This window comes from Equus quagga, chromosome 5, assembly GCF_021613505.1.
Source record: "Equus quagga isolate Etosha38 chromosome 5, UCLA_HA_Equagga_1.0, whole genome shotgun sequence".
Lineage (NCBI taxonomy): Eukaryota > Metazoa > Chordata > Mammalia > Perissodactyla > Equidae > Equus > Equus quagga.
This window is the reverse complement of record NC_060271.1, coordinates 42415794-42443181: the sequence shown is the minus strand read 5'-3', so window position 1 is coordinate 42443181 and position 27388 is coordinate 42415794. Positions and strand designations below refer to the sequence as shown.

At 37.1% G+C, this 27388-nt stretch overlaps 1 protein-coding gene across 3 annotated transcripts in view; it reads right to left on the bottom strand.

The window, feature by feature from the left end:
- The window catches only part of RERE (arginine-glutamic acid dipeptide repeats), a 404029-nt gene that overhangs the window by 216352 nt on the left and 160289 nt on the right, over positions 1 to 27388 (bottom strand). For 2 of the 3 annotated variants that reach the window (XM_046660504.1, XM_046660505.1), the window contains 2 exons: positions 19592 to 19662; positions 9889 to 10014 (listed from right to left, as the gene is read on the bottom strand). In XM_046660504.1, the coding sequence (XP_046516460.1) occupies positions 9889 to 10014; positions 19592 to 19662 (197 nt within the window). The remainder of the gene's footprint in view (positions 1 to 9888; positions 10015 to 19591; positions 19663 to 27388) is intronic. The other variant, XM_046660507.1, reaches the window with a different exon arrangement.

Below are 27388 nucleotides of genomic sequence, written 5' to 3'. Positions count from 1 at the left end.
CCTGTCTTGTAAAAAGCAAACTATTAATTCAATGGTTAAGGAGCAACTTCTCACAGCCAGGAACTGTTCTAGGCACTGCAAACAAAAATAAGAATGAAACACAGCACCTTCATTCAATCTAGTCAAAAGGACAGACTGTTTATATAAAGTAGCCAAGGCATAATGTTAGGGACACTGGCTGACCATATCTCTCAGAGAGGAGCAACAGATGGCGAGGTGGGGGAAGGAGAGGACTAATGTTTATTTTTATTTCAATGCGTATCTTAAATTTTTTAACAGATTCATTTTCTGGATTATCTAGTTTATAATTTCATTAACAGAATTTAGAGCTATATGATTTTGACTCTGAATAAGTTTACATATAATCAAACAACTAAGTAGTACTACTCTAATTATTGCAAGCTACTAAATAAATAACATAAATCTAATGCCACATTTGAGTCAGGTAAGAGCAAAGTCACACTGTAGCAAGATATACTTACACTTATTATCTCAGCGATAATGATGAAAATGAAAACAATAGATAGAAGAATTGAGTCATCACAAGGAACCCAGTAGTCTAAACATGCCATACACCATCCCCCAAACCCCCAGTAGTCTAGGCCATAAGCAACCAGTAACAAATTCATGTCACAAGTAGTTCTATCATTTCAGCAAAATATCATCACCCATTCTATTAAATTTATGTTGGTAGAATTTTATAGGTTTTGTAGTTTGGTTTGAATTAATTTATAAATTCTTTCTTAAAGCTGTATTAGGGATGTAAGCAAGCAGATTATACTTAATCTGTGCGTTGGGGAAGGTGGGAAATCAAGTAATATGGAAGAACCACAAAAACAGATACTCAGGTTTGAGAAAAACAGAGGTGCTGGAACTGCACCAAAAGTTCTACATCCTGTGAGGGACATGATCAGATGTGCATTTACAACAGTCACCAGAGTGGAGGGCAGATTTTCATTTGCTAAAGCTGGCTGCCAATCAGAATCTCCTGGGGAGCACTTGGAAAAACTATGGATTCCTGGGCCTCACTCCAGAACTAAGGAAATAATATTCTGGTTTTACAAGTCAGGAAAATGAGGTGCAGAGAGTGAGTAACTTGATCAGTAGTAAATATTGCCAACATGAATCAAACTAATAATAATCACAATTTCAACAGTAAAAATGTGTATTTTTTTAACCACGCCCATGATCTATTACTTCTAAGCAGCTTTTATCTCCTCTGGAGCCTAAAAGTGGAACAAAACACCATCACAAATTTTTCCTCTTTCTACAAAAAATCTGTAAATTCATAAAGTCATTATGTTGCTAAAAATGAAAACCATCGAGGGCTCACATGTTCTCTTCCACCCCCTACTTCTCTCTTTCACTCTTTCTTTCCTTCCTTCCATCTTTCTTTCCCCTTTCCTTTCCTTCCCCTCTCTTTCTTTCATTTTACTCAAAAATCCTGCATTTGAACTAATGGTGGGTGAATTTTGATCTATTTTTCAAAGACAGAGCAATTCAGTTTGAGTAAAAAAAAAAAAGTGGTTGATGGAACCGGCCCTATGGCTGGGTGGTTGGGTTCACGTGCTCTGCTCTGGCGGCCCTGGGTTTTGCTGGTTCAGATCCTGGGCGCAGACATGGCACTGCTCATTAAGCTGTGCTGGGGCAGCATCCCACATAGCACAACCAGGAGGACCTATAACTGTAATATACAACTATCTGCTGGGGGGGCTTTGAGGAGAAGAAGAAGGAAAAAAAAAAAGAAGAATGGCAACAGATGTTTCCTTAGGTGCCAATCTTTAAAAAAAAAAAAATTTGAGTGACATTCCACAATCACCACAGTAATTCAGGTATAAATAATCAATAGGAGGGCTGGCCCCATGGCCTAGGGGTTAAGTTCAGTATGCTCCACTTCAGCAGCCCATGTTCAGTTCCCAGGCATGGACCTACACCACTCAGCAGTGGCCATGCTGTGACAGCAACCCACATACAAAATGGAGGAAGACTGGCACAGATGTTAGCTCACGGTGAATCTTCCTCAGCAAAATAATAATAATAATCAATAGGTGCTAATATTAGTGGATGAAAATTTGATGAATAACAGAATATTTACATGGTCGCAAAGTTTCTCCTAACAAATTATTTATTAATTACAAAGGGAAAGTTAATAACTTATCCAAGTGATCCAAGTTAACATGACCAATAATATGACAAACTGGTAACACATGCCCTCTAAGCTAAGGCACTTAGGTCACAATACCACTAATAGTCCTGCCTAAAATGTATAACCTAAATCTAATAATTAGGAAACAGCAAAATACAAAAAACTGGACTGTCTTCTCAAAAAGCAAACATGTCAATGTCATGAAAGACAAAGAAAGGCTAACGAGCTGTTCCGTATTAAAGGAGACTAAAGAAACATGATAACTGGATATAAATGTGATGCTGGATTGGATACTAAGCCAGAAAAACAAATTGCTATAGAGGGCATTATTGGGAAATATGGTAAAATGTGAATGTCTATAGATTAGATTAGTACTCTATCACTTTCAAATTTCCTGATTTTAATAATATAGTGGCTATATAAATGAATGTCCTTGTTCTTAGGAAATAAAGACAAGTATTCAGGAGTAAAGAGTCAAGATGTCTGCATTTTACTCTCAATTCAGAACAATGGAATAGAATAGAGAGCCAAGAAACAGACCCATATAAACACAGTCAACTGATCTATGACATAGGAGCAAAGGCAACACACGGAGAAAAGACAGTTTTTTCAACAAATAGTGCTGAATAACAGGACATCCACATGCTGAAAAAAAAGAAGAAGATGAATCTAGACACAGACTTTATGTCCTTCACAAAAATCAACTCAATATGGATCACAAACCTGTAAAACTCTTAGAAGATAACATTTAGATTTTTCTCCTAAAAATCTTTTTTTTAGGAGATTTAAGGTCTTTAAGGAGATTTTAGGAGATTTTTAGGAGAAAAATCTAAATGACCTTGGGTTTGGAGATGACTTTTTAGATTCAACGCCGAAGGCAGAATCCATGAAAAAAAGAATTGATAAGCTAGACTTCATTAAAACAAAAACTTCTGCTCTGCAAAAGACACTGTCAAGAAAAGGAAAAGACAAGCCACAGACTGGGAGAAAATATTTGCAAAACACACATCTGATAAGGGACTGTTATCCAAAATAGCCAAAGAAGTCAACATTCAACAATGAGAAAATAAACAACCTGTTAAAAAATGACCCAGAGACCTTACCAGACACCTCACCAAAGAAGATATACAGATAGCAAAAAAGCATATGAAAAGATACACCAAATAATACGTCATCAGGGGAATTAAAACAAAAATGGGATACCACTACACACCTATCAGAATGGCCAAAATCCAGAACATGGACACCACCAAATGCTGGCAAGAACCTGGAGCAACAGAAATTCTTCATTCATTGCTGGTGGGAATATAAACTGGTACAGCTACTTTGGAAAGCAGTTTGGTTGCTTCTTAGAAAACTAAACATACTCTTACCACACAACTCAGAAATCACACTCTTTGGAACTTACCCAAAGGAACTGAAAACTTATGTCCACACAAAAACCTGCACACAGATTTTATAGCAGCTTTATTCATAATTGCTAAAACTTGGAAGAGCAAGATGTCTCTCAGTAGTTTAACGGATAAACAAACTGTGGTACATCCAAACAATGGAATATTATTCAGTGAACAAAAGACATAAGTTATCAAGCCATGAAAAGACACAGAGGAACATTACATCAATTGTAACATATGTACCACTCTGGTAGGGGATGTTGATAATAGGGTAGGCTCTTCAAGTGTAGGGGTAAGGAGATATGTGGGAAACCTTTATACCTTCGACTTAATTTTGGTGTGAACCTAAAATAGCTCTAAAAAATAAAGTTTATTTAAAAAATGACAAGTATCTGACATTCAATCTAATTGTACAACATGAGATCAAAGATAAAAACAGAAAATGCCAACTTCAAAATGTGAGGGATAATAACTTCTATAGACTCTGAAAAGAGATTGATTAACCTTAGGTGTATTACTTAAACTTCACTCCGGTCCCTAAGAAAATTCTGGTACTCCATTGAAGGCCTTGATATTTATAAGAGATATTGCCACTGAAAGTACTATGATATTCTAACATGAGGGGTTAATGCTAAAAACAAAGTTAAGCTAAACAAAGCTGCAAGCTCTACTTCTATGTGCTGAAATGTCTTTGGCAATTTATATCAGTAAAACTAATTCTGGAGAACTTGTAAACCCTGGGAACTCCACATACTCGCTTAAATTTTTTTTTTTCAAACAGTATGAAACAGCCCAAAAAGGAAAGGTTGAAAGGCCTAACAGTGCCTTTAAGTAATAAAGGGCGATGCATTATCCCTGAAAGAAAAGGAAACTCAACAAAACTTGAAAGTAATGATTACATCTCAAACAGACCTATGGTAACAAAACAACTGCTTAAATAGTAGGCAGTTTTATAAAATCATAAAGTTATTCAAATCTATGCTCTGAAAATGTGGCTTGATGTCCCTTTTGTAAAGAAGGAGCAGAGGAATATGATGGAAAGACAGCCTTAAGAACAAATAAGTGACAATTAGCGTTTATGGGGAGAGTAGGGTAGGAAAACAACTGCTCCAAGTGAAAGGGACTCATCTGGAAGCGGGTTATATGATCTAATATTAATATTGGTCAGCTGGGTGTTTTAATAACTTTTAAACTTACTACAGTGAAATTCAACAGCTACTAATCGTCTTTCCTTTAGGGTAGCTGGATTAATCCCAGCATTTGTATTGGCAATTTTTCTGAAAATGCAGCCATTTTTAACACCTTTCACTACAATCAAATATAAAAGGCAATGGCTATTTTTGGCATACTTAATGTCAATTGGGAAAGCCACAGTAAATACTGAAAAAGCAGAATATCCTCAGAAACTCCTGCAGAACTAAACAAGCAACCAGATTAGAGTTCTTTCTTAGCAACAAGTAGGTAAGAAATATAATCAGCTTTATTTTTAAAATAGCATTTTGTAATAAATAGTTGCTTTCAATTATTAAATGATACCAAAGTCCCAAATATTAAAAGTACCAGTGTTACAATGATGCTTAAAAACGATAAATGACTTATATGAACAAAAATTATACTGCTTTCACAGTGGTTTGAGGTACAGTCACAAAACTTTAAACTAGATACTAAGCAAACAATTCTCAGCTTTTAAAGAAGGAAATGGTGCACCACATGGGGCAGCTAAAGAAACATTCCTTACGAGTCAAGGAAAGTTGCAAAGAAGAGTGGAAAGAGCAGTAACCAGAGACCCGAGAGACCCAGCTTTGGCCTAAGCAGCCCCCGAACCAGAGGATTTGGGGAAAGCCTCGGAGCCCTAGCTTCCTGCTCTGTGTTACTGGAGCAGCTCTGTCTAGATCAATGCAGTGGATTTACTCCAAGGGAAACGCAAAGCCCAATTTCTTAGATGCACAAAGTTTTACACCTGAAACAAACACACAGAGACTAATAAACACAACAAACCACAGGAATGATTTTTCAAATGTATATAGATACTATTAAGATGAATGAAAAGAGAACTCACAGTAGCTGTTGGTCATGCATTTTTAAACCAAAGGATGCTAAAGACATGACCACCACAAATGGTAATAAGAAAACAAAATTTACTGATACTAAAAAGAGTTCTCAAACCATACTGTTAACACCACTGTCCATTTATTCAGGGTTAAGGGCCAGCCTGTAAAACTCTCAGTGGCAGAAGGCTTCGACTCCACCCAGTGAACAAGCAGCAATGTTAGCTCAGGAGCTCTCCAGTACAGCAGAGGCAAAGGCGGGCATCAGGCAAGGAGCACCCGGGCAGCAGAGCCGTCAGCGTGAGAGCAATGGAGACTGCACAGGCCAGGGGGCGTTGCGAGTTAAACCTCAGTCCTGCCACTCACTAAAAGCAAGATTTTATCCAAATGTAAACCTCAAGTGTTCTCCTCTGCAAAATGAAGTTAAATACCACGGACTGTTGTGATTAAATGGGTTAAACTATGTGAAGAGAGGAGCAGAGTTCCTGGGCACAAAGTACATACTCAGCGTTAGTTTACTTCCTTAATAAACAGCTTGCTGATTTGAGATTTTAAATGACCCATCGATTCTTAATATTAGTTTTCAGATTTTTTCAACATTTTAGGAATCTACTGATTAGCACCCATAGTTGAAAAGTATACTCTCTCTAGAAAAATGCAGATATATACATAAGACTTTGCAAGCAATTTCAGAAAGTTCATAGACCCTCTTAAACTCAAGGAGACCACCTAGGGGCCTAGAAAATCTGGAAAATTAATTATTTAAAACTTGAATTTGTATGACACAAGTCTATATGATAACAGATAATGTTAAATGAATGCTTATTATATGCTTCATATCATGCTAAGCAATTTAAGTAATTATTTCATTAATCTCTGCAACAACCCTAAGGTAAATAGTAGTATTATACCCATTTTATAAGTGAGAAAACTAAGGGTTAGAAAGGTTAACTTGTCCTATGTTACACATTAACATGTGAAGAGAAAAAAAAAATGCTCTCTAAAGGATAATGCACCAAAAACAAAACTAGTAGTTAAAAAAAATGACTGAAATAAAATAGCTCAACCCACTATTACAGTAGTACTGTCTTATTTATATATGTCAGCCACTCAACAGAGGTCTCAAACACACAAAAAGATATGACTGAAAAATAAAAACGCAGGGCCAGTACAGTGACATAGCAGTTAAGTTCACGCACTCTGCTTTGGCAGCCAGACGTTCACAGGTTCAGATCCCAGGCACAGACCTATGGATCGCTTGTCAAGCCGTGCTGTGGCAGGCGTCCCACATATAAAATAAAGGACGATGGACACAGATGTTAGCTCAGGGCCAATCTTCCTCAGCAAAAATTAAAATTAAAATAAATAAAAATTAAAATGCTAAATAGCTAAATATCCTAACCAGCCCTTGATTTCCTAGCAAGGAAGAGGATAGGTGCAACTCACAAGAACTTCAGCCTGCAGGGCCGCAACCATGACAAGGGAAGTGAGTGTGCATTTTAAGTCCCCTTAAATGGCTGCACCTTTTCTGCCTTGGATAGAGTTGCTGTTATACCATTTAAATCACCTGATACTGGGAGCAGCTGCGGGTGGGACGATCATCTCTCCCAGTCTAGGGAGGATCTGGACAATGTTTTCCTTGCCTTCTCACCTCCCTAACTACCTTGAATTACCAGTAAACACAGAACTTTTTGTTAGAAAACATCCAAGCTAATGGATTCTCAGTAAAAATGTTGCCTTTATAGGAGAAATACTTTAAAAATTAACAGGTAAGTTAAAAATTTACAAAATTAAATCCTATGAGTTGATGCCAACATTAGTGTAGAGACACAGATCACATACACCTCAACACGCAATGAAAGTTAAATTATGATGCGATCAATGTTATCCTATAAAAACTAAATTAACAAAAATAGTCTATTAGGGAAGACATCTGGTGCATCATGGCAAGAAATGTTAATGATATTGTCTGCAACCCTGTAATCAATTTTTTCTCCCAGCAGCTCTCTCATTACACTGTATTAGATCTGTGTGCATGCAGAATTTATGAGAGCTCCACACATGGAGGGGAGCGCTGCCAACTGGATCCAATTCAGATCCAGCACAAATGACTTTGGCAGCATGAAGCGTTGTTAAAGAACAATCAATACAGTTAGCTTTATGCAGCATCATTTTGACTGAAAGAAGATTTATTATCTTATTATAGAATCTTCTCAAACCTACATATGATGGTATTTGAGTGCACCACCAATTATGAACTTATTTAAATCCCCAGTGGATACAATGCTTTTACTGCTAAAAAAAATAACTACTAGTTATCACTAATGCTAAAATAAAATTTACTAAAAATCAATGTTATTACGGGCAAAATTTAAAATCTATTCAGCAAATCCTGGTTAGTGAGTAGTATGGTAAATGACACAGTCTAATGATGACACCCACACTGATTAGAGAATAAAGTAAGAAAATATTGGCCTGAAAGATAAAATCATTTCTTAGATATGTATGGAAACAAGATAGTAACTGGTAAAGGCTGATGCTTTTGAAGTAGGTAGTCAAGTTGGGGCTCTAATTTGTCCCTTAAAATGTCAATATATCTCTCTAGGGATTAAAATTATACTTTTATCCACAACAGTGGGTTTTATAGTCCATTGCGAATGGCTATTATATCAAGAATTACAAGGCTACCATAATGTGAACCTTTTGTCTAGTCTAATCCTTGATAAATTATACCTGAGACTATCTAAACACGAAACTGTTGTTGTGACAATTATTCCTGATTTTGTTACAATTACTAATATTTCATCTCCATTGTCTCAGTCCTCTTCATTTTATGCATGGATGACAGCCTTAGCCACCTAACTGGAACTTTCACAGTCTTTCCCCACTCCACACCGCATACTGCTACTCAATGAATCTTCTTCAATAGTGATTTGCAAACCGGCTTGTCTGGAATAAAAGAGCCTACAAAGGCTCTCTTCTGCCTATTACATAAAATCATGGCTTGTCTAACCTTTAAAGATCCTCTTTTATCAGGCCCCATTTTATATCCCCACCTCTGCTTCCCCAGACCCACTAACCTGCACTCTTCATTGACGTCCTGCGGTCATCTTCTCACAACTCCCAGCTTCACCAGGCTCACTGCCTAGGGTTGCTTATAGGGATAGGCTGATATGGGGCAGGCTAACACATACACCTGGAAGCCTCCACCAATCTGCCTGTCCACATGTTACTGATGTATCAAAAGCATACCCAGCTCCTCGAAACCTACCTACCTTCACAAAACTTTCCTAAGTGCTTTAGCCCTTTTGGAGCACTCTCTTTTCTTAATCTCAAGATATTAATATTCTACACTACAACTGAACAATTCATTATATACTGCCAGTATCTCGTATTGTGTGGGCACGTGTGAAGGCTATTCTCTTACATTATTTTCTAATTGAGTATGAGTTTGAGTCTCAGAGTCAGATTACACCAAACAAGAGAAAGATAGGTCTTAAACTTCTTCAGTGATTAACAGCAGTTGATGAGAACAATAAATACTTGTCTTTCAGAAAACTTGACCGTTAAATCCTCATAAAGGAAAACAAGGAAGACAGGTGTATACACAGCTTTCAGAAAAGGTGAGATACATGACACAAAAATAACCCTCGTGGATCACTAATACTGGGTCCTGTGTTCTAAAGGATAAAGCACTAAAGACATTTCCTCCTGCTGCATCTCACACACATCCCACATTACCCCCAGGTAACAGAGTAATTACCAGGGTACAGCTGAGACCACTATATCTAAACCCCAACCCAAGCCTTTCAAAGTGTTTATTCTATATCTAGCATTGGAGAAAAGCCTAGGTAGTTCTGAGCAATACTCTATAAAACATCACCTGAGAGGACAGCACCCAAAATAGTTTAGATGTGTGGGCCATGAGTCCCAATGATCCTGGGGAAATGCACATTCCACACTTGGACTCAAACTTACCCCCTTTTTTCCCCCATTTCAGTTGCCAACATCCATACTCGCTGCTGATTGCCAGCTCCTGCTCCTTGCAGCAGCCCAGCATGCTCTCTGCTGGTGCCAAAATACCCTATACCACCAAACCCCACCAACTTCTGGAACTGTCCTAGAGGGGTAAGGCAAGTCCCGTATTTTGCTTCCTCTGTGCATGTACTTGTTACTCCTTTAAAAACACACACAATACAGCACATTTTTTAAGGGGCTATGGGGAGGGAGGTAATATTCCTATTTTATACCCTAAGGGATATAAAATATTGATAGCTTTTAAAAACGGGATTCTCCTTACCCCTACAGGCCCTCTCCCGGCTTCAGAAAGATGTTGTGGTGGCTGTGATGCCACCGGCAGAGAGCATGCTGGGGGGTCACACAAAGCAGGAGTTGGAGATCTGCAACAGGCCTGGGAGTTGTGGACCTAAAAAAGAAAACAGTTTTAAGTTAACATGCCCAATGTCCCCTCATACCCTGGTTACTAGGGGCACTCAGCACACAAGCAAGTATCTGCACAAATCCTTTAGCAGATGGTCTCTGAAATCTCAGAGAATTTGTTCTACCACTAAAGTTAACCTTTCTGCATTTATCCAAGCTGTTTCTTTATTTCAGTGTGGATAAACATATGACCCTTCTGGCTCCACACTTTAATCTGGGTCCTGTCATAAAGCAGTATGGTGTGTGCCCCTCAAAATAACCAAGTTAAGATGTGACACAGTGCCAAGGCACAGTGACAGTGGCATGCTTTGCTTATAATAAAAACAAAAATCCAATGGTGTCAGATAAACACAACTGTAAAATGAACCACAAGTGGACAAACTGAGCTTTCAGAAGAGTTTCTAATAAGAGGTGCTAGAGGCATAAGACATGTACTTAGTAAGGAAATATTCAAGGCATTAAGGGGGTCAAACAAAGATCCTACCATTTTCTCAAAGTCCTAGTTTAATTTTGGAAAGCTAAAGACAAGGTAAAAAGGCTCAATACCAGAGGGAGAAAAGACACCGTTCAAATGAATTTTAAACTTCTCACAATGCCCACAAGGTAAGTATAATGAATAGGCACAGAGCATAAAGTTCAAAAAAGACTATTTCTTTTAGGGGCAAAATCAGTTTGGCATGAATCATGTCTTTTTTTTTTTTTTAAGAAATTCTGAAAACATTTAAAACCAGGAAAAGATTAAAGAACTTCTGAAAGCCAGCACAGTCCTCAAAAGTATCAAAAAAGATATCTCAGATAAGAGATTGAATACGTTCCCTTTCAAATATTCTAGAGTATACAGATTTCCAAAAAACTACTCTAATTTCACGTGGTTTTAAATGAATTAAAAACTCCATACAATCCAACTGCTTAAATAAGAATCTCTGTTCTTAAAAGTTGTTTAAAAATTACAGATACACAAACTGCTTAATATTAAATCATTTTTAGGGAGTCTTGTTACATATAATTCCTTTTGAGAAAAATCACCCTCTAACAACTTCCTGTAATCCAAGATTTTAGTATGCTCCATTAACTACTTATTTTTATAAGTCTCTCTTAAGGAAACAAAAAAGACAAATCCCAGGAAAATATGCTAATATTAAGAATGTCTTCATTGTGATGGTTTTCCTCCTTTACAGATCACCCCCTAGAGCCCATCCTAGGATCCAGAGAGTACACTTTTTGTGCTGTCTCTGACTCCCACTGCCTTAGTGACAATACATGATGACACCAAGTGTTAGTAGCCATAACATTCTCCACCACACATCCCCCTCCTCCCCATAGCAGCACTTCAAAATTCCAAATCAAAGATTCAACAGTGCACTAGAATGTACAGTATAGTCAGTATTTTTTTACCATGAGCATCAAATAAAATGAATTTCTGGTCAATCTCTGGCACTAGGAATTCAATTAATCAGATCATTCAAATCAAGTGTTTTAAACAAAAAGACACCTAGTAAAGCATTTCATAGCACCTTGGCATTATTTTAAATATGCAAAAGTTCACGTAATTAGTAAAACATTTTAAGCATTAAAAAAAGACATCAAGCATATCCTTCTTATTTATGAATCAGAAAACACTGACAGTATCTCAGTTTTCCTAATTTTCTTTCAGTTCTTCTAATGTGTTTTTCTTGGAATATTTTGAGTTGGTTCTTAACACAAACATTTACATATACATACCAATTACAAATTTCCAGTTTTAAGGAATCAAGTTTAAATGACAAGACGTTACCAATATTCCTGCACAGAAGTTTTCTGCAAAAATCAAACTGTCTCAAACTTTCTTAAGCTCCTTTTAAAAAACAGTTAGAATACCTAGAATTTTCCGCATTGAAAAAATTTCACATAAAGAGAACAGATTTAGTAAATAACATTCTTAGATATTTCATGTAACTATATATAATTAGACAAAACCTTTTCAGTAATTTCTTAGAGTCCGAAAATCCAAATAAATTAAGAGAAAATGAATTACCCAACTTCACAGTAATCGTGAACCATTAAAACTTTAAATCCCATGTGGCCTATAACGACTATCAGTCATGAGTGAAAACAGACCACCGAGAAGCTGAGTAAATGGGGCCAATAAGATGCTCTGAGATTATTTATTCCCAAAGCTTCATTTTGATTTTCACTGACATGAACATCATCCTCTCCATCTATAAGTTGATATTCATATCATGCAAAAAGGTTGTGGTAGCTGAGAATAACTTCCAACGTGATTGCTCCATTAAGGGGAGCAGGGGGATGCAGCAGATATCCAACACCACCACCTCATGTGACTATGTCCATCAAACTCACAGCTAGGAGATTTCATCCTACTCTTGCCTTTTAAAGGATTAAATAAAATTATAAACTTCAAATTTGCATGTGAAAAGGAGATTTAGTCCTTGCACATACATTTATTATTGGTGGCTTACTCCAAACATAGCATGGAGTAAGTCCAATACCCGTTGTAGTTTATTACAACACTTATAGATAACAACTAAGCAACCAAGGCCTTTATTTTAAACAAAGCGGGCGGGGGGGGGGGGGGGGGGGGGGGAGGGAGTGTGGCCTCCAGAAGAATACTCTAGCACCAAATCAGTAATGAACACCTTTTCTTGACTTAGAAATCACTGTACAACAAGAGTACCATTGCACTGATACTCACTCCTGACAGGCAAGAACAACTACACTAACAGAAAGGAGCAACTCCTCCCTTAAAGAATTCTCTCAGCCGAACATTCCATTATCTCTTTAAGTAATGCTTAATTTCTCACGCTATAAAATGAAAACACTTGATAATGCACTTGAAGGTTTTCACTTTGTTATCTAATACTACACTCAAGTCATAAAGCTGTAACTGGATGGTACTCACCTTTTTACAGGGAGCAAACCAAGATGGTAAAGAGAAAAAGGAAACTATAGAAAGAAATAATCAATCGTGTAAGCCTAACTTGAGAGACTACGAAAAATAAAAACAGAAGAACAACCACTGTTTCACACACAAGCAAATCATTGTACTACAGGCATTTTTCACTATCGGCGGGCCGCCTCTGGGATGTTTACATATAGACTAAGCCCTCATTTATCTTTGCTAAAAGTCCGTAATACAGAAAATTCAAAACAGATATATAATAATGCCTAAAAAATGTTATGACTTTGGCTACATTCATGTAAACTTCCTGAAGAAAATAAGAAACTGAGTTTTAAAGTATTTTAAGAATAGAGTTTCAGGGGGCCAGGGCAGTGGCACAGCAGTTAAGTTCGCACGTTACGCTTCGGCAGCCCGGGGTTAGGCAGTTGGGATCCCAGGTGCGTGAGGACCTACACATTCCTTGTCAAGCCATGCTGTGGTAGGCGTCCCACATATAAAGTGGAGGAAGATGGGCACAGATGTTAGCTCAGGGCCAGTCTTCCTCAGCAAAATGAGGAGGATTGGCGGCAGATGTAAACTCAGGGCTAATCTTCCTCAAAAAAAGAAAAAAAATAGAGTTTCATAATTTAAATATAAAAAATAGTACAAACTGCAGGCTAACCAAAATACTACTCATTGCAAGCTAACTAAAGGTAAAGAAGTAGATCTCTTTGGCTTATTTAATAAACAGAAGGTTAATTTGTAGTTAGCGCAAAATATATGCATTGTATCAAACTACTACTAAACTTTTTTGAAAACTTTATCCAGTCAATTTTTTCCAGTGAAATGTTACTTCATTCAATACTCAACAAATATTTATTGTAGATCTTAAATGGGCCAGGCAATGTGCTAACTGCACAGTACACATCAATGAATAAAATAGGTGTGGTGTCTACGCTTACAAAGCTGAAACCTAGAGCAGCAACAGAACATCAACATCATGATCTTCTTTATTCTGTGGCCTGGGCACTGCACTATGCACTTTGTAGGCTTGATCTCTTCATCTAAAAACAACCTACCTGCAAGGCAGGTGCTTCACATCCCAACTTCAGAGGTAAATAAAGCAAGGTTAGAGGGCTAAGTGCCTTGCCCGAGGTCATGAAAGCAGCAAGTGACAGAAGACACAAGCTGATGTCAAAATCAAGCTCTCGATCCATGTACTCTGTGATCCCTCATCTCAGTCCCAGAATAATATCTCAAATTCTGAATTAGCCATGTTCAAATTAATATGGATTTCCTGCCCTACACCCAGAAAAGTTTTTAATACAAGATTTACCTAATATGAAAATGAATGCCCATTTCCTGAATGCCCATACACCATACATTCAGTAATACAACACTAAGCTGGGATTAAATAATTGTGGTGTATCATGCACAAATAATAACTAACTCGTGTGAATATATGTATATGTGCACAAAGAATGTATGTTAATAAAGTCTCCCATATATCTGCTAGCATTATCTTTATAAAGGTCTCTAACAAAAAATGAAAAGATATAATTACTTATCCTCAATAAGTTTTCATTTCAAAGAAGGAAAAGCAGCTTTTAATTCACTTTGGAGAAACTCAATTTGGTGGAGAGAGGGCATTTTCAACGGTAAGTGGGACCTAAGCTGAAGATAATTTCTCTGAGCCCCTCTTTGTTGCACTGTGGAGATCAGCTTTTCGGGTAGGGTTATGGGTATGGACCAGGAATCAGAGAGAAATTCCAAATGTCCCTCTCCCAGCTGCTCACATTTGACAATGAAAGAAAGAGGGATAAACTATTGAATCTTGAATAACTTGGCCCCCACATTCACAGCAGTAATGGAGATGGGCCTTCTCCAAGTTAACTAGTGGTACCTACACATCCTTAACTCTTCCACATTCATAATCAGCACTTAGAATGTATGCTGTTAGGGACATAAATGGTAGAATAGTACATTCATCCATGCAGAGCCATAAAACTACATCGAGCCCTAAAGAGTCAACTGAAAATACCATAATATCCCTAATGACATATCACCAACTCCAAGGAATCTCTAGACTAGGTTTAATTTTAATGACAACTTTTCCAGTTTAAATAAACCAAATAGGAGCCAAAATGAATCAATGGTATTTGCTTAAAATAATATTTGTAATAATTACCATTCAACCTGAAAATTCATTTCATATAACTAACAGCTAAAGAATTAACAATTACGTAACTCTAAGAAACCAAAATCATATTTCTTTCCATTGCTTGAATGATAAGAACTCCCATGTAGAATACTAAAAGGAAGGCTTCAATTACTTATCTGTGAATGAAGAATTAGGTATAAACTACTATTAACAGCCCAAGAAGGAACTCCTTGGTGTTACATTAAATGAAAACTACTAATCTCAATGATCTTCCTGTTAAGTATTCTCAGAATCCATGATTATTTCTAGATAGCAAATTAACTCTATTATGCATAAGTCCTGAATTTCTATAAAAATAGAAGTTTATTGTTTTTTAGTAAAAGCAAAAAAAAAAAATCTTTCTTTTAGGACAAAAAGTGAATGGCTTCCTCCACATGAATCCTATTTAGTGTTCTCCAAAGAGGACTGACATCCAGTAATGCCCGAGTTGTCTGTCCAATTAGAACCTAAGATCACTGAGGGAAAGAACTGTATCTTACATTCTTCAGTCCCCCTTATGGTGCTGCGCTCAACAAAGAACACAAAGTAGGCCTTCAATAAATGTATGTCGAAGGCATTGATTACAACCCAAAACATTACTAATTGCACTCTGGGATATAATGCTCCTTGGTAATACTGACTCATTCAGGAAGAAAACTCTTAAAGCAAACTAAGTCACACAGTGACCTAGAAAAGCTATGGGAGCACAGCACATTCCGAAAGGGGTGAAGGTGTTATACAAGGCTCTTTCGGATGCATATCCTGGAGATCTGCTCAAGCTGGCCCAAGAAAAGCGGCCTTTACTGAGAGGACACAGGATAACCTAAGAGTCCAATGGGAAGAAGCACCAGTACGGCAGGCCTAAGGAAAGTGCGAGGAGGAGTGCACTCTCTCGCTCCCTTTGGCCCGTCTACTGCTCTCTGCGCAGTTGCTCCAATCCTCTGCTTTTTCCTGGCTTCCTGTCTTATCACACCAGCATGCCTACAACTTGTTTATCTGCCCCAACTCTCCACACTGAGGCAATTCTTGATTCATCCTTTCAGCTTTGCCCTCTCTGCTAACTGCTTCAGTCCCTCAGTTAATCTTTTCAACCCAGGCCACAAAAATTATAGATTGCCATTCCATATTACCATTCTTTCAAAAATCTAAAGATTTTGCCAGCTACTTAAGTATTTAGTTCAGAAGCCTAAGGTGCAAAGCTGCCTTATTTAATCGGTGATCTCTCTTCCTTCCTGCTTCCAAACATATACTATTCATAATTCCACCTTACCTGTCGTGTTCTCTTGAGTTCCTGCTTTTGACTATTTATTCCAGAGATACTTTTGTCTTTGTAGTCAAACAAACCCAGGTAAACACGCCCAATCACATGAACACTTCCTAAGAGAATGAAAACTTCCAGATGGAACATATAATTCACTGCCCTTGAAAATGCTACTTTCAAAAACCTCAGTGCTGCCAGGAACTCAATTATTTATATCGTAATTTACACCATAGCATCCACTTACCCCAGTGAAAGTGTGGTCTCTAAATATATCTACCAATGTAGAATGGTACTGGCCTTATATGTCTTTTGATGGTTAAACATTAATAAAGTGGAAGCCAGTGGATCCCATCCCCATAGGTAAGATGACTGCATAACCTTTTATCCAAACAGGGACACATCTTAGAGTGAAAGGGGACGCTGTTTAATAGTTTGCCAGAACTACAGATGTAAACCCGCACACAGGGACAGCTATGTTCCATATCATGGACTCAGATTCTATAGGATGTAGTAGTAGAGCCTAGAAGACAATGCAAGTCCCCATATAAAATCCAAAGACTCTTCTTATCTCATACAGAACTAGTTCATGAAATGTTACCCAGGGTCCTCAGTTCAACAACTGGGCATCATGCTAGTCTTGGTAACTGGTCATAAATGTCTCCTTATACCCACTTCTCAATTTCTTAGTTTCTGTTGTAACTAACGTTATCTTACTTAATATATACCATAAAGGGCATTCATCCAGTTCTTTTTATAGTCCCCAAATATACCTTATACTCAAAAACTCATATAGTAAAACAATTAATTAACAGTTAATTTACAGTGCAAACAAACACATATCTCAGTTACAACCCCATACCAAAAAAACCAACAAGATAAAATACATAATCAACAACATTTCAAGGCTATTGGGTTTTTGTTTCCCATTGCCCCACTTGCCACGCATGGTATTTGCTATGGGCAAAACCAACTCCAATTTCTTCCTTTTAAAATCTTGCAGAGAAACAAAGCATATTTCCTTCTGCTCACCTTTTCCCCTTACAGCTTGGGTAGGCTAAAGGAAACAAAATCTGTGATTATTCTCACCTACTAGGTTATCTTTTCATAAGTAGTACTGAGAACCAAGGAAAGAAGAGAAAGTAGGTATCCAGACAACAACTGCATTCCTTCCAGGGGCAAATATTTCATCATCTGTTATTCTTCTACAACTGTGAGTGTGTACTGAATACAGAACTCAAACGAAAATATAAGACATAGCAGTGTCTGACTTAGAAAAAGGTATCTAAACATATTACACTCCCTCTACACTGTTTTTGCAGACAGCTTTAATGTTTTATACTAGACCAATAGTGACAACAGAAGCTTCAGCTTTTATTGCTGTTAATATCCTGCGCAATTACTGTAACTCAGCAGGAACCTCTGCCCCAAACAGCAACTATCACATTGCAATCAGTATTTCATAAGAGACACTGTTCAAACATGAAGGAACCTGCTAACGTGAAAAAATTGTACAAAAAGGGCTCAGAATCTAATCGGTAAAAGAAAAATCTTTGCAATTTTATTTCACAGCTCTATCTTTTCCATGCTGCATTCATATTACGTTTGGTAAAAATCACACACAAAGACAATGAGCAGGGACAGAGCAGTAGCAGCAGTCACAAGCAAAAAGAAGACTCTTCAGGAAACAAGGCCACCACCCAGATTTTCAGATGTCAGGGCAGCATCTGTAAAAACTCTTTGGAAGGAAACATATAATAAATAGCAAAGACCTCTAAAATGGTAAAACTTCATGTTGACATAAAATCTGAATAGAAAGCATTTGATTTACAACATTAAACTGCAAAGCCATCTTGCAAAACAACCAGGGAAGTTAAAAGCAGCCTACCAAGAATAAATAAATCTTAGAAGTAAATGGCACATTTGACTTTCTTTTAAAACAGTAAGCATGTATTACTTATGAATGACATTTTAATAAGAAAAAATAAAGGGCATGCAATTTTTTAAATAACTAGCTAAATCAAACTATACTAATTGAATATTTGGTGTCATTAAAAATAATAAAAAGAAAACAAAGCAGATGCCAAGTTAAAGATCTCTTCAGACTACATTCCTTTAGACTGAAATATCACATACAACGTGTGTCAGAACACAAATAGTGTCAAAAGTTAGAAAGGCTTTTGGAAACAAGGGCATTCACTGATACCGATACATATCTCTACAGAGCTAAAGATTAGGATTTCTCTACACCTAAGAGTGTAGACAGTGCTTCACAATCAAGTATAAGCATCCCCTTTTTAAGATCTAAACATTTCAAAAAGATCCCCAAATGACAGTACTTTGACAGTATTTCACGTACCAACTGTTTGAGGAAAATACACAATAAACAGTGATTCTTAACTGTGTATTGTACACAATAAACAGTGATTCTTAACTGTGTATTGTCATTAAATACGTGAATTTTTTAAATCACAGCAGCATATTAGTACATTTTAAAAGTAGTCATACAGACATGTGTGAGGTATATTTATTTATTTAAGGCTGAGAATGTTTATTTGCAGACCTTTGCGAAATCTCTATAGAAAGCCAAACATCCAAAACCCCAAGTGTGGGAACCACTGGTCTAAAATCAAGAGATTTCATACTGGGCAATATCAACACTTATGTCCTGGGAAAAGTTTTTAATGAGAAAGTACTGTAGCTGCACCATCCCTGAGCCAGACTTCCTTTCTCAAACCTCTACCACTAGGAGACCCCCCCCATAAAAGGTTACAGATACACTCCATACTCACTCAAATATCTAAGTAAATTATAGTTACCACCGAGAACTAGTCTCTGGCCCATTTACACCCTTTTTTTCCAACTCATCATCAAATTCCAAATTTATTTTACTTCAGGCTCTTTATAATAGCTGAGAAGAAACAAACTACTTCAGAAACTTAAGAGAATCTCTGAAATTGTTATCAAAACAGTTACTAAAGGAATGAAAAACTTCAGAAATATTGTTTACAGTATAAGCTTTATTAACACTTAGTGTTACAAAACTGAAAAGACAAAACTGATAACTGCTTTATTTGAGTGCTACAGCCACCAGGCAGTTAGCACTCAGCAGGTGAACTGGTTATCAAGTCAACACAATGGAAAAGCAATCAAAAGAGACAGCCAATGGAACTGGAAAAAAAGAGAAGGTACAGAGTAGAATCAACAGCATATGAAAAAGTGCTTACCAGTTTGAAGTCTTGAATGCTACAGATGAAATACGGCGTGTTTGGCCTCCGACTCTCGATATACACACAGTCTTTAAAAGAAAAAGAAATTTTAAAACAATGGCAGTAACAGTTAAGGGAACAATGACAGGGCCCATAAAGCCACTGCATAAATAAATGACAAAGTACGCATCTTTCATAGAAAAAATTTTTTCAAAGGTAATATTAAATTACAACTAATTTTAAGCTAAAGGAAAACAGCCCTGGGATTCTTTTTGACCACTTTTCTGATAAAGAACTTGATAAAGCCTCAATTATTGTTTTCAGGGTTCCTGAAGAAGAGGGGAGGGGGGAATTCCATGGGATTATCCATATTCAAATGAAGAAATTAGAAAAAAGGGAATTTACTTGCTCAAGGTTACACAAAAAATCTTGACATATCTTATTCAGAGAGTTGTTCCCATGTCTTCACAAAGAGAAATGGCTTTGCCAAGTTCTACTTTATTTTCAATAAATATTTTGTGATGAAATAAATGAAATATGTAAAGAAGACTGGCCTGAACATGCTATTACTATAACCTTTTCACCCAAACCACGAAAGAGAAAGAAAACTAATCTAATCTCTTGTGGATAACTTGCTATTAAATTTTAACCTAAACGTATTTTACTTTCTAATCATAAAGAAAACTAAGGCAGTCAATCAGAGATGGAATGGAGTAAACCAAATTACATTTTCCTCAGGGAAGAAGCAAGTCTTCTTAAGTTACATTTGACGTGGCCATGGTTGGGTAATTATTTTTGATGCTCTCAACAGCTGGAATCTAAAGGGTTGCCTTTTAAAATGGCAGGTTAAGATACTTTCTTTTCTTTTTAAAGAAGCAACAATTTTAAGGGAAGTAGTGACTATAAAGGGACATAAAAACTCTCCACATTACAACCCAAGATCATCATAAAGCATAGCACAGGAAATCTATGTTTTATTTACTGAGAAGTAAAGGCATCTGCAGTCAATCAGATTTTCTAGGGAGTGACCATAATGCCCATATTCAAAATGCCATTTGTTTTATCCTTCCTCATGACCCTTCATAATGAATGTGTCTTGGAATAAGTCAGATGCTTGAGAACAGAGGCAGATTCTTCTACTGCCTCATTTCATGCATGTTAAGAGCCAAGAAAAACCAAAGGAACAGAGATTTGGAGTCATCCATCCAATGGACAGCCCAGTCCCACCACAAGTACTAGCAGACCCACTAAGGGAGATCATGAAGAAAGACCTCACTAAAGGGCACTTCATTTTAAGAAACTTCCTGAAAGACAGGAATTTTGCAGCCCAAAGTAATTCCAGAAAAAGAAGAAAGCTGAAAACCAATCATTGAGACATCCAGAATTTCCCAACTGATTTCTCTGTTCAGATGAAGACTCACAACAGAGATTCAATCCCTGAATCCATATAAAACAGCAGCTCAGGAATAAGTGTTGACTGAGCTTTCTATCTTGTTCCAGAGTCCAGGATACTAAATAACTGTTCAACCTTTAGGCAACATCCTTTTAACACACTAACCGCCTGAAGGGACAAACGGAGAACCTTTCCCACTGAGGCAGATATTTCTCTTCCTACCACCAATTTGCTATTCAAGTAAAAACAGAAGACACCCATTCCCTAAATAAAAACTTGCAAAGTTTTGGGACAATTCAAGGTTCTTAATTTCTGTATTCCAATCCCTGTTGTACCTACTACCGGTATTTCAAATCTCTAGATATCAATTATTTACTCATCTCTCTCAACCTGAACACAAATCAGTCTACATGCTCTATTCTTCCTATCACCTCCTACAGAAAGAAATATTTTCTATATCTCCTAACATAACACTGTCATACTTAGCTATTATTTACTGGCTTCAAAACTAACAGGTCACTTCCATGGGGGCCAGCCTAGTGGCATAGTGGTTAGGTTCACACACTCTGCATTGGCAGCCCAGGGTTCACAGGTTCAGATCCCAAGCACGGACCTACACGTTGCTCATCAAGCCATGCTGTGGGAGTGTCCCATGTACAAAAGAACAGAGGAAGACTGGCACAGATGTGAGCTCAGGAACAATCTTCTACAAGCAAAAAGAGGAAAATTGGTAAAAGATGTCAGCTCAGAGCCAATCTTCCTCACCACCCCTCCCCTAAAAAGAACCCAAAAAACTAGGTCACTTCCTAACTAATGACTTCTACTTTCCCAAAGCTCACATGATAAAACCTTGCAGCATTCAGTGGTCTGTTCCCACACCACATCTCATCCTCTCCTAGGCCGCATTCTCCAAAACAAAGACCTTGTCCATGCCAAACTCTCTTTATTCCCTGATTCCAACAGTGCTTGCAACCTTATAATGAGTTACCTCCAGCAGCAGTAAATTCTCATGGTTCCTCTGTAAAAAAACAGCAATACCTCCTTTCTTTTATTAACATTGACAATTTACGTTCCCTGTTTGTTCAGTTACTTGGCAGTCAGATGGTCTGCACTGTCCACATTACTATCAATCTTTTGAGTTCAGAGAAACTTATTCACTTCTGCATTCCTGCACCCGCCAAAGACTAATGTCTGGCATCAGTGTTGGTAAAACTAGACAGAATTGAAGTAAATGACAGATACCAGATAGTGAGGACTATGTACAACTTTGATTTTTTTTACACAAATATACTTACATCACTTTTCATAATCAATAAAATCATTATTACTATAAACTCTCTTACTCTAAGACATAAAGCAGCCATTAACTTGTTTATAAAAATGCTTTCCAGAAAAGGGGAAAGAAGCTACATTCTTTCACTTCTCACTGCAAAGTTACATTCAGGAAAATGATTATCTGTAAATACACCCAGGTGTAACTCTTAGATTTAAGAGGAAAGGAATATGCTGGTATGTCAAGGATGACCACTGACATCCCTTTGCCTAATCACTTCTCAGCAGTCTTACTGGAGGCTGCCTGGGAGCCCTGGCCTGAGGAAAGAATGCTGCCATGAGGGAAAAGGCAATGTGAGACAGCAGATCCTTAAACATGACATACGGAATTACCACATTTACTTATTAATGCCTTTTACCAGATAAAACGTCACCTCTTTCTGTTTAAAAGGTTACCATGGCAACCCAAACTGATCCAAAGCTATAAATTCATATATGAGATTCCAATGCACAAGGTGATCTGTAAAACAGGTCACTGTGTCAAGTGATCTCTAATATCAGTATTTTGAAACTTAGAAAAGTCAGATAAGCTCACTTCAAAATTAAGTGAGAAAAGAGTTTATTTTACATAAATAGTCATAAATATAGGATGGTTAAAATCAGGGGTAATATGAATTAAAATTTTTCACACCGTGTCAAACTTGCCATAGGAATGGGGAAAAATACATCGTTTGATCTGACTTTTCCAATTCATTTTAAAAATAAAAGCATAAAAAAATTACTGTAGAATCAAACTTTTCTTTATAACCCTCCCATAAAAATTAGGGCGATCCAACTAAGAGAATAGATTTTAAGAAGCAATTTTGAATTTAAATCTCACAGAAATAAAAAAACTACTTATTATTACTCTTAATGATTTTCAAAACAAGGTTAAATAAGACCAAACACTCATAAGAAGGATTTCCCTCTTGTCTTATTAAGTAAGCTAGTTAAGAAAATAGATAGATGTTTATAGTTAGTACAAAAATAAAGTGTTTTATTTAGAAAGGGAAAGATGAGAATATAAGTCAAGAGCAATGTTAAAATCTCAGCTGGAATATATGCCCAGGAATCTTCTAAAGCCAAAAAGATTTGCCAAGAATTTTCATGCAATTTATGAGTGCTTGGATTGTCTGAAGCTGGTTATAAAATTAGTTTCAGTCAGCTGGATCAATGATCCTAAACCTGAAAATCCCCCATGGCAAACATAGGCACTGCAGACACCTCTTTTTTGTTGTTTTTTTTTTTTAAGAAAAAGAGCCTTTTTTTATTAGAAGGCTAGCAGTTCTGAAAGAACTGAGCAAAGCTGATATGATCCATTAAGTGCATAATGCATATTTTCAAAATTACCCATATGAAAATGCATATTTACCAGATTGAGCAAATGGCTGCTGGAGGGCAAATTATATATTTTTTTAATCTTAAGATCAGCAAGCCTGAAAAGGGCCAGAAATATGAGTGAAGCTATTACCATCGATATCAATTATTCCAAAGAACACATGATAACTAATTTTTTCTGTACAAGGGGCATCTGGAATGAAACCATGGATCTACATTAAGATTTATTCTCTAACACATTGCCTCTGCCTGGGAATGGATCACACGATTAAGTGACCTCGAAGCCTGTATCAATGATTTGGGCAAAGATATTGAATGGGGCGTTTCTGGCAGTTTCTCACAACCTCAGCATAGCTTTGTGCCCAAGAATCTACTGTGCCATCTGCAAACAACAGAGCATTTGCTAGGCTGGGGGAGGAAGTCAGCCAAAATACGAAGACAGATTCTTAAAGCAAAGAAAGCCCTCTGCTTTTTCAACCCTCAGCAAATCAGCAGGTTTATGTAAATAGAACGAGAGCACAGTTCTCTCGAGGGTAAAAACCACAGCCTGAAGCATCAGGCAGTTTGTCATCCTGAAACACAAAGAACCTGTCAGCATCTTTCCTGATAGCCTCCTCACAGAGCACAGTGGACACTTATTTCACCCACTAATTGAGCAAGCAGCACTGTGAGCCCAATATTAAAGCTGTGGTCAGGGAAAGCTCAGCCACAGTGCTCCATCCTTTAAAGAATTTCCCTCTCCATTAATGTGTTTCTGCCTATTAATCTTTGAAATACCTTCTCGTCCCTTTGCAAAGCATGGCAATGCCACTCTAACATAATTCCCAATAGACAACCTTCTACTTGTAAAGAGCATGCACCAACAAAGACTTTCTCACAAACAAATTTCCCAGAGACCCAGCTGGGTGGCAGAATGATGGACATGGAGTCTGACCCTCAGGACTGCTCTACTCTTCACCTTTCCATTCTCTTACACAGGATTACTCAACCCTCGCAACTCTGAACTATTCAATGAAGTAACAGAAGGTTTGGTCTAATATCACAGAATAAAAAGTTCACAGGTATCTCACTAGTTAACAGGATGTTTCCAAATTCCCGACATACAAAATAGGGGTGTATGTATTTATGTGTATGTGCATGTCAGACACAACACTGAAATCCTGATACCCAAATTCCCATCCACACATGCTGCATGGCCTCTAACAGAGCCTTTCATCTCTAGTTTCCCCATCTGTACAACAGTCAAATCCATCACCATTCCTCACCTCCATAAATGATATACATTCTACATAGTAAACACTCAAAAACTATATGAGGAACAAATGAATTGAATAAAAATGTAAAAACAAAAGTTAAACAGGATCCTAGCAAGAAAGTTGCTAGGCTGTATCAATATGAACATAAAAAATGCCGTTTTCTAATAAATACTACTTTAAGAAATAACTGCAGGCGGCCTAGTTTTAGTTTTCTGCTAGATTCTTTTGTGGGGAAGGGATACTTGTATTGTTTGGGAATAGTGGAGAACTTAAAAGAGAAAAGAAACAGAAATTGGGAAAACAGCACCTCAGTAAGCAAAAGCTTCTCAGTCTTTACCCTTATCCTGTGTTTTGAGCATGAAAATTGTCACCAAAATTGGCTGGTAACATCTTCTCACAGATTCTAAACTCTGGAGAAAAGATCTCAGGTAACACACATCCTTGGTTCCTTCCTTTTTAAACTATGAAAATTAAATTCCATGTATTCAAATGTCTACTGATTCCCAACTAGTACTACAAAACTTACACGGGCTTTTGTCTAAAAACAGAACACCATATACTTCTTGCAAACATTTATGTGCCTTTATTCTCGTTGCTAACAGGGAATTAAATTATGAGAAAAACCAAGTTGGGAAGGTAGGTCATAACAAACCAAAAGGAATTTTGTTAAATTTCCCATATTTCTCTTTTCTCCTCTAGGAGCTACAAAATCTTCTAATGTATCAAAAGCTTAAAGACTGACCCAAGACAATTATCTTCCTAACTTTAAGAAGTGATGCTGGTCTTTTGGAATAACTGCTAATAGCAAGACCCCCTTTCCCAAATCAATCATATGCTACAAGGACTTGACAACTCTGTAAAACAAGAAAAAGCAAGACCAAACTGCCAGCAGCAGAAATCTTGTTAGTTACACTGATATGCAAAATATTAGCCATGGTTTGATACTTGCATTACTCAAGCAAAGAACATTTTAAGCACTCTCATCACATTTATTATGAAAATGTTCCTTTAAAAGCCCTTCTTGTAACCCACATGGAATGCCTAGCCAGTTTAACACCTAAACTCCAGTTAAGTGATGGAGATCTCTCCTACAGTTTCTAACTACTGTGTTTGAATAGAGTCTATGTGCCATAAGAGAACATAGGGAATCTAATGGGAGGAAATCTATTTTAACAATCAGTGATGGCTATCTGCACTATGAAGCAAAGTGTCTTAGGGCATTAGAGACATGAGGGAAGGGAATTTCAAGACCACGCTCACTCTTACCCCCCAGTGTACCTACCTTTCCAATGCTTGAAAAGGCAAATAACAACCCTACCCCCAATTCAGTGAATGCTATCAAAATTAAATAAATTCTGTTATAAAATCCCTATGAAGTGGAAGATGGTTGCTAATGGAAATGCTGACAGATCCTAAACATAAAGACTACAACTGGAATATGGCTGAAATGCATACATTTAGGAAACCAACACAGAGAGAGTTCAAACACTTCTAAGAACACTATGCCCAGTATTCATAGGAAAAAATAATCGGTGACAGGTAGGCTGGAGCGAAGATTCTTCTCTCCCGATATGGCTGACAACAAACAAATTGCTAGACTGATCTTCTGGTGTCACATCCTACAGAGCAGATTTCAAGCAACGCTGCTTGCTCCTTTTCGGAAAACAATGCACTGGGAGCCTGGGCTTTACAATAAATGGTTCAACCAATTTGCAGTGCTCACTGGAAATACACAGGAGAATTCACAATGCCTGGGCTATAATTCTTATTTGGCAAATGATTTTATTATAAACTGGTATCATAGTGAATCCATTTTCTTTACGGGTTTTCTGCTACTGTTTAATGGACTGTCAGTATAATTTAGACTTCATCTATTTAAACTCATTCAAGCCTGGCCCCTGATTATACAGTAAATGGAACATATTTCTATTCAACAAAATTAATGACAATTAATTGTAGTCTGCAGTTCTCAATTTTGTAAAAGCTACTGTTTCATAGTTCAAGCATCAAGCCACAAAATTTTCCACACCAATTTTTTTTGTACTTTATAGGCATCCACATCTTATAAGCCTTCTTTGTAAGACTAACATATATATTCATTAATATTTCCTCCCATTCAAATATTTATTACCAACTTTCCAGAAAGATAACTAAAGGCTGGAAAAATAACTTTGTCAGTCTGAACAGAGAGATGCACAATTATTATGGATTTTTTAAAGCCAGCAAAACTGAAGACTAAAATTTTCTGCCTTACATTTTTTTTTACTTACTATCGGATGATTTTCTTATATATTTCAAATCATAAACAATGTCATCATGAACTGAAACTAAAAGTAGGCTAAACTGACCATATGGATTTAGATATACACATAAGACACACAGCGCATACTAATAAACGCTGTACTGAATTACTTCTGAGATTATAGTCTCTTTAAGAAATTTACTTCTGAGTTTTATTTACCAGACAACACAACAATCCCATGAGTGATTTTCCTTCTTGAGTTATTAGTCTTTCAC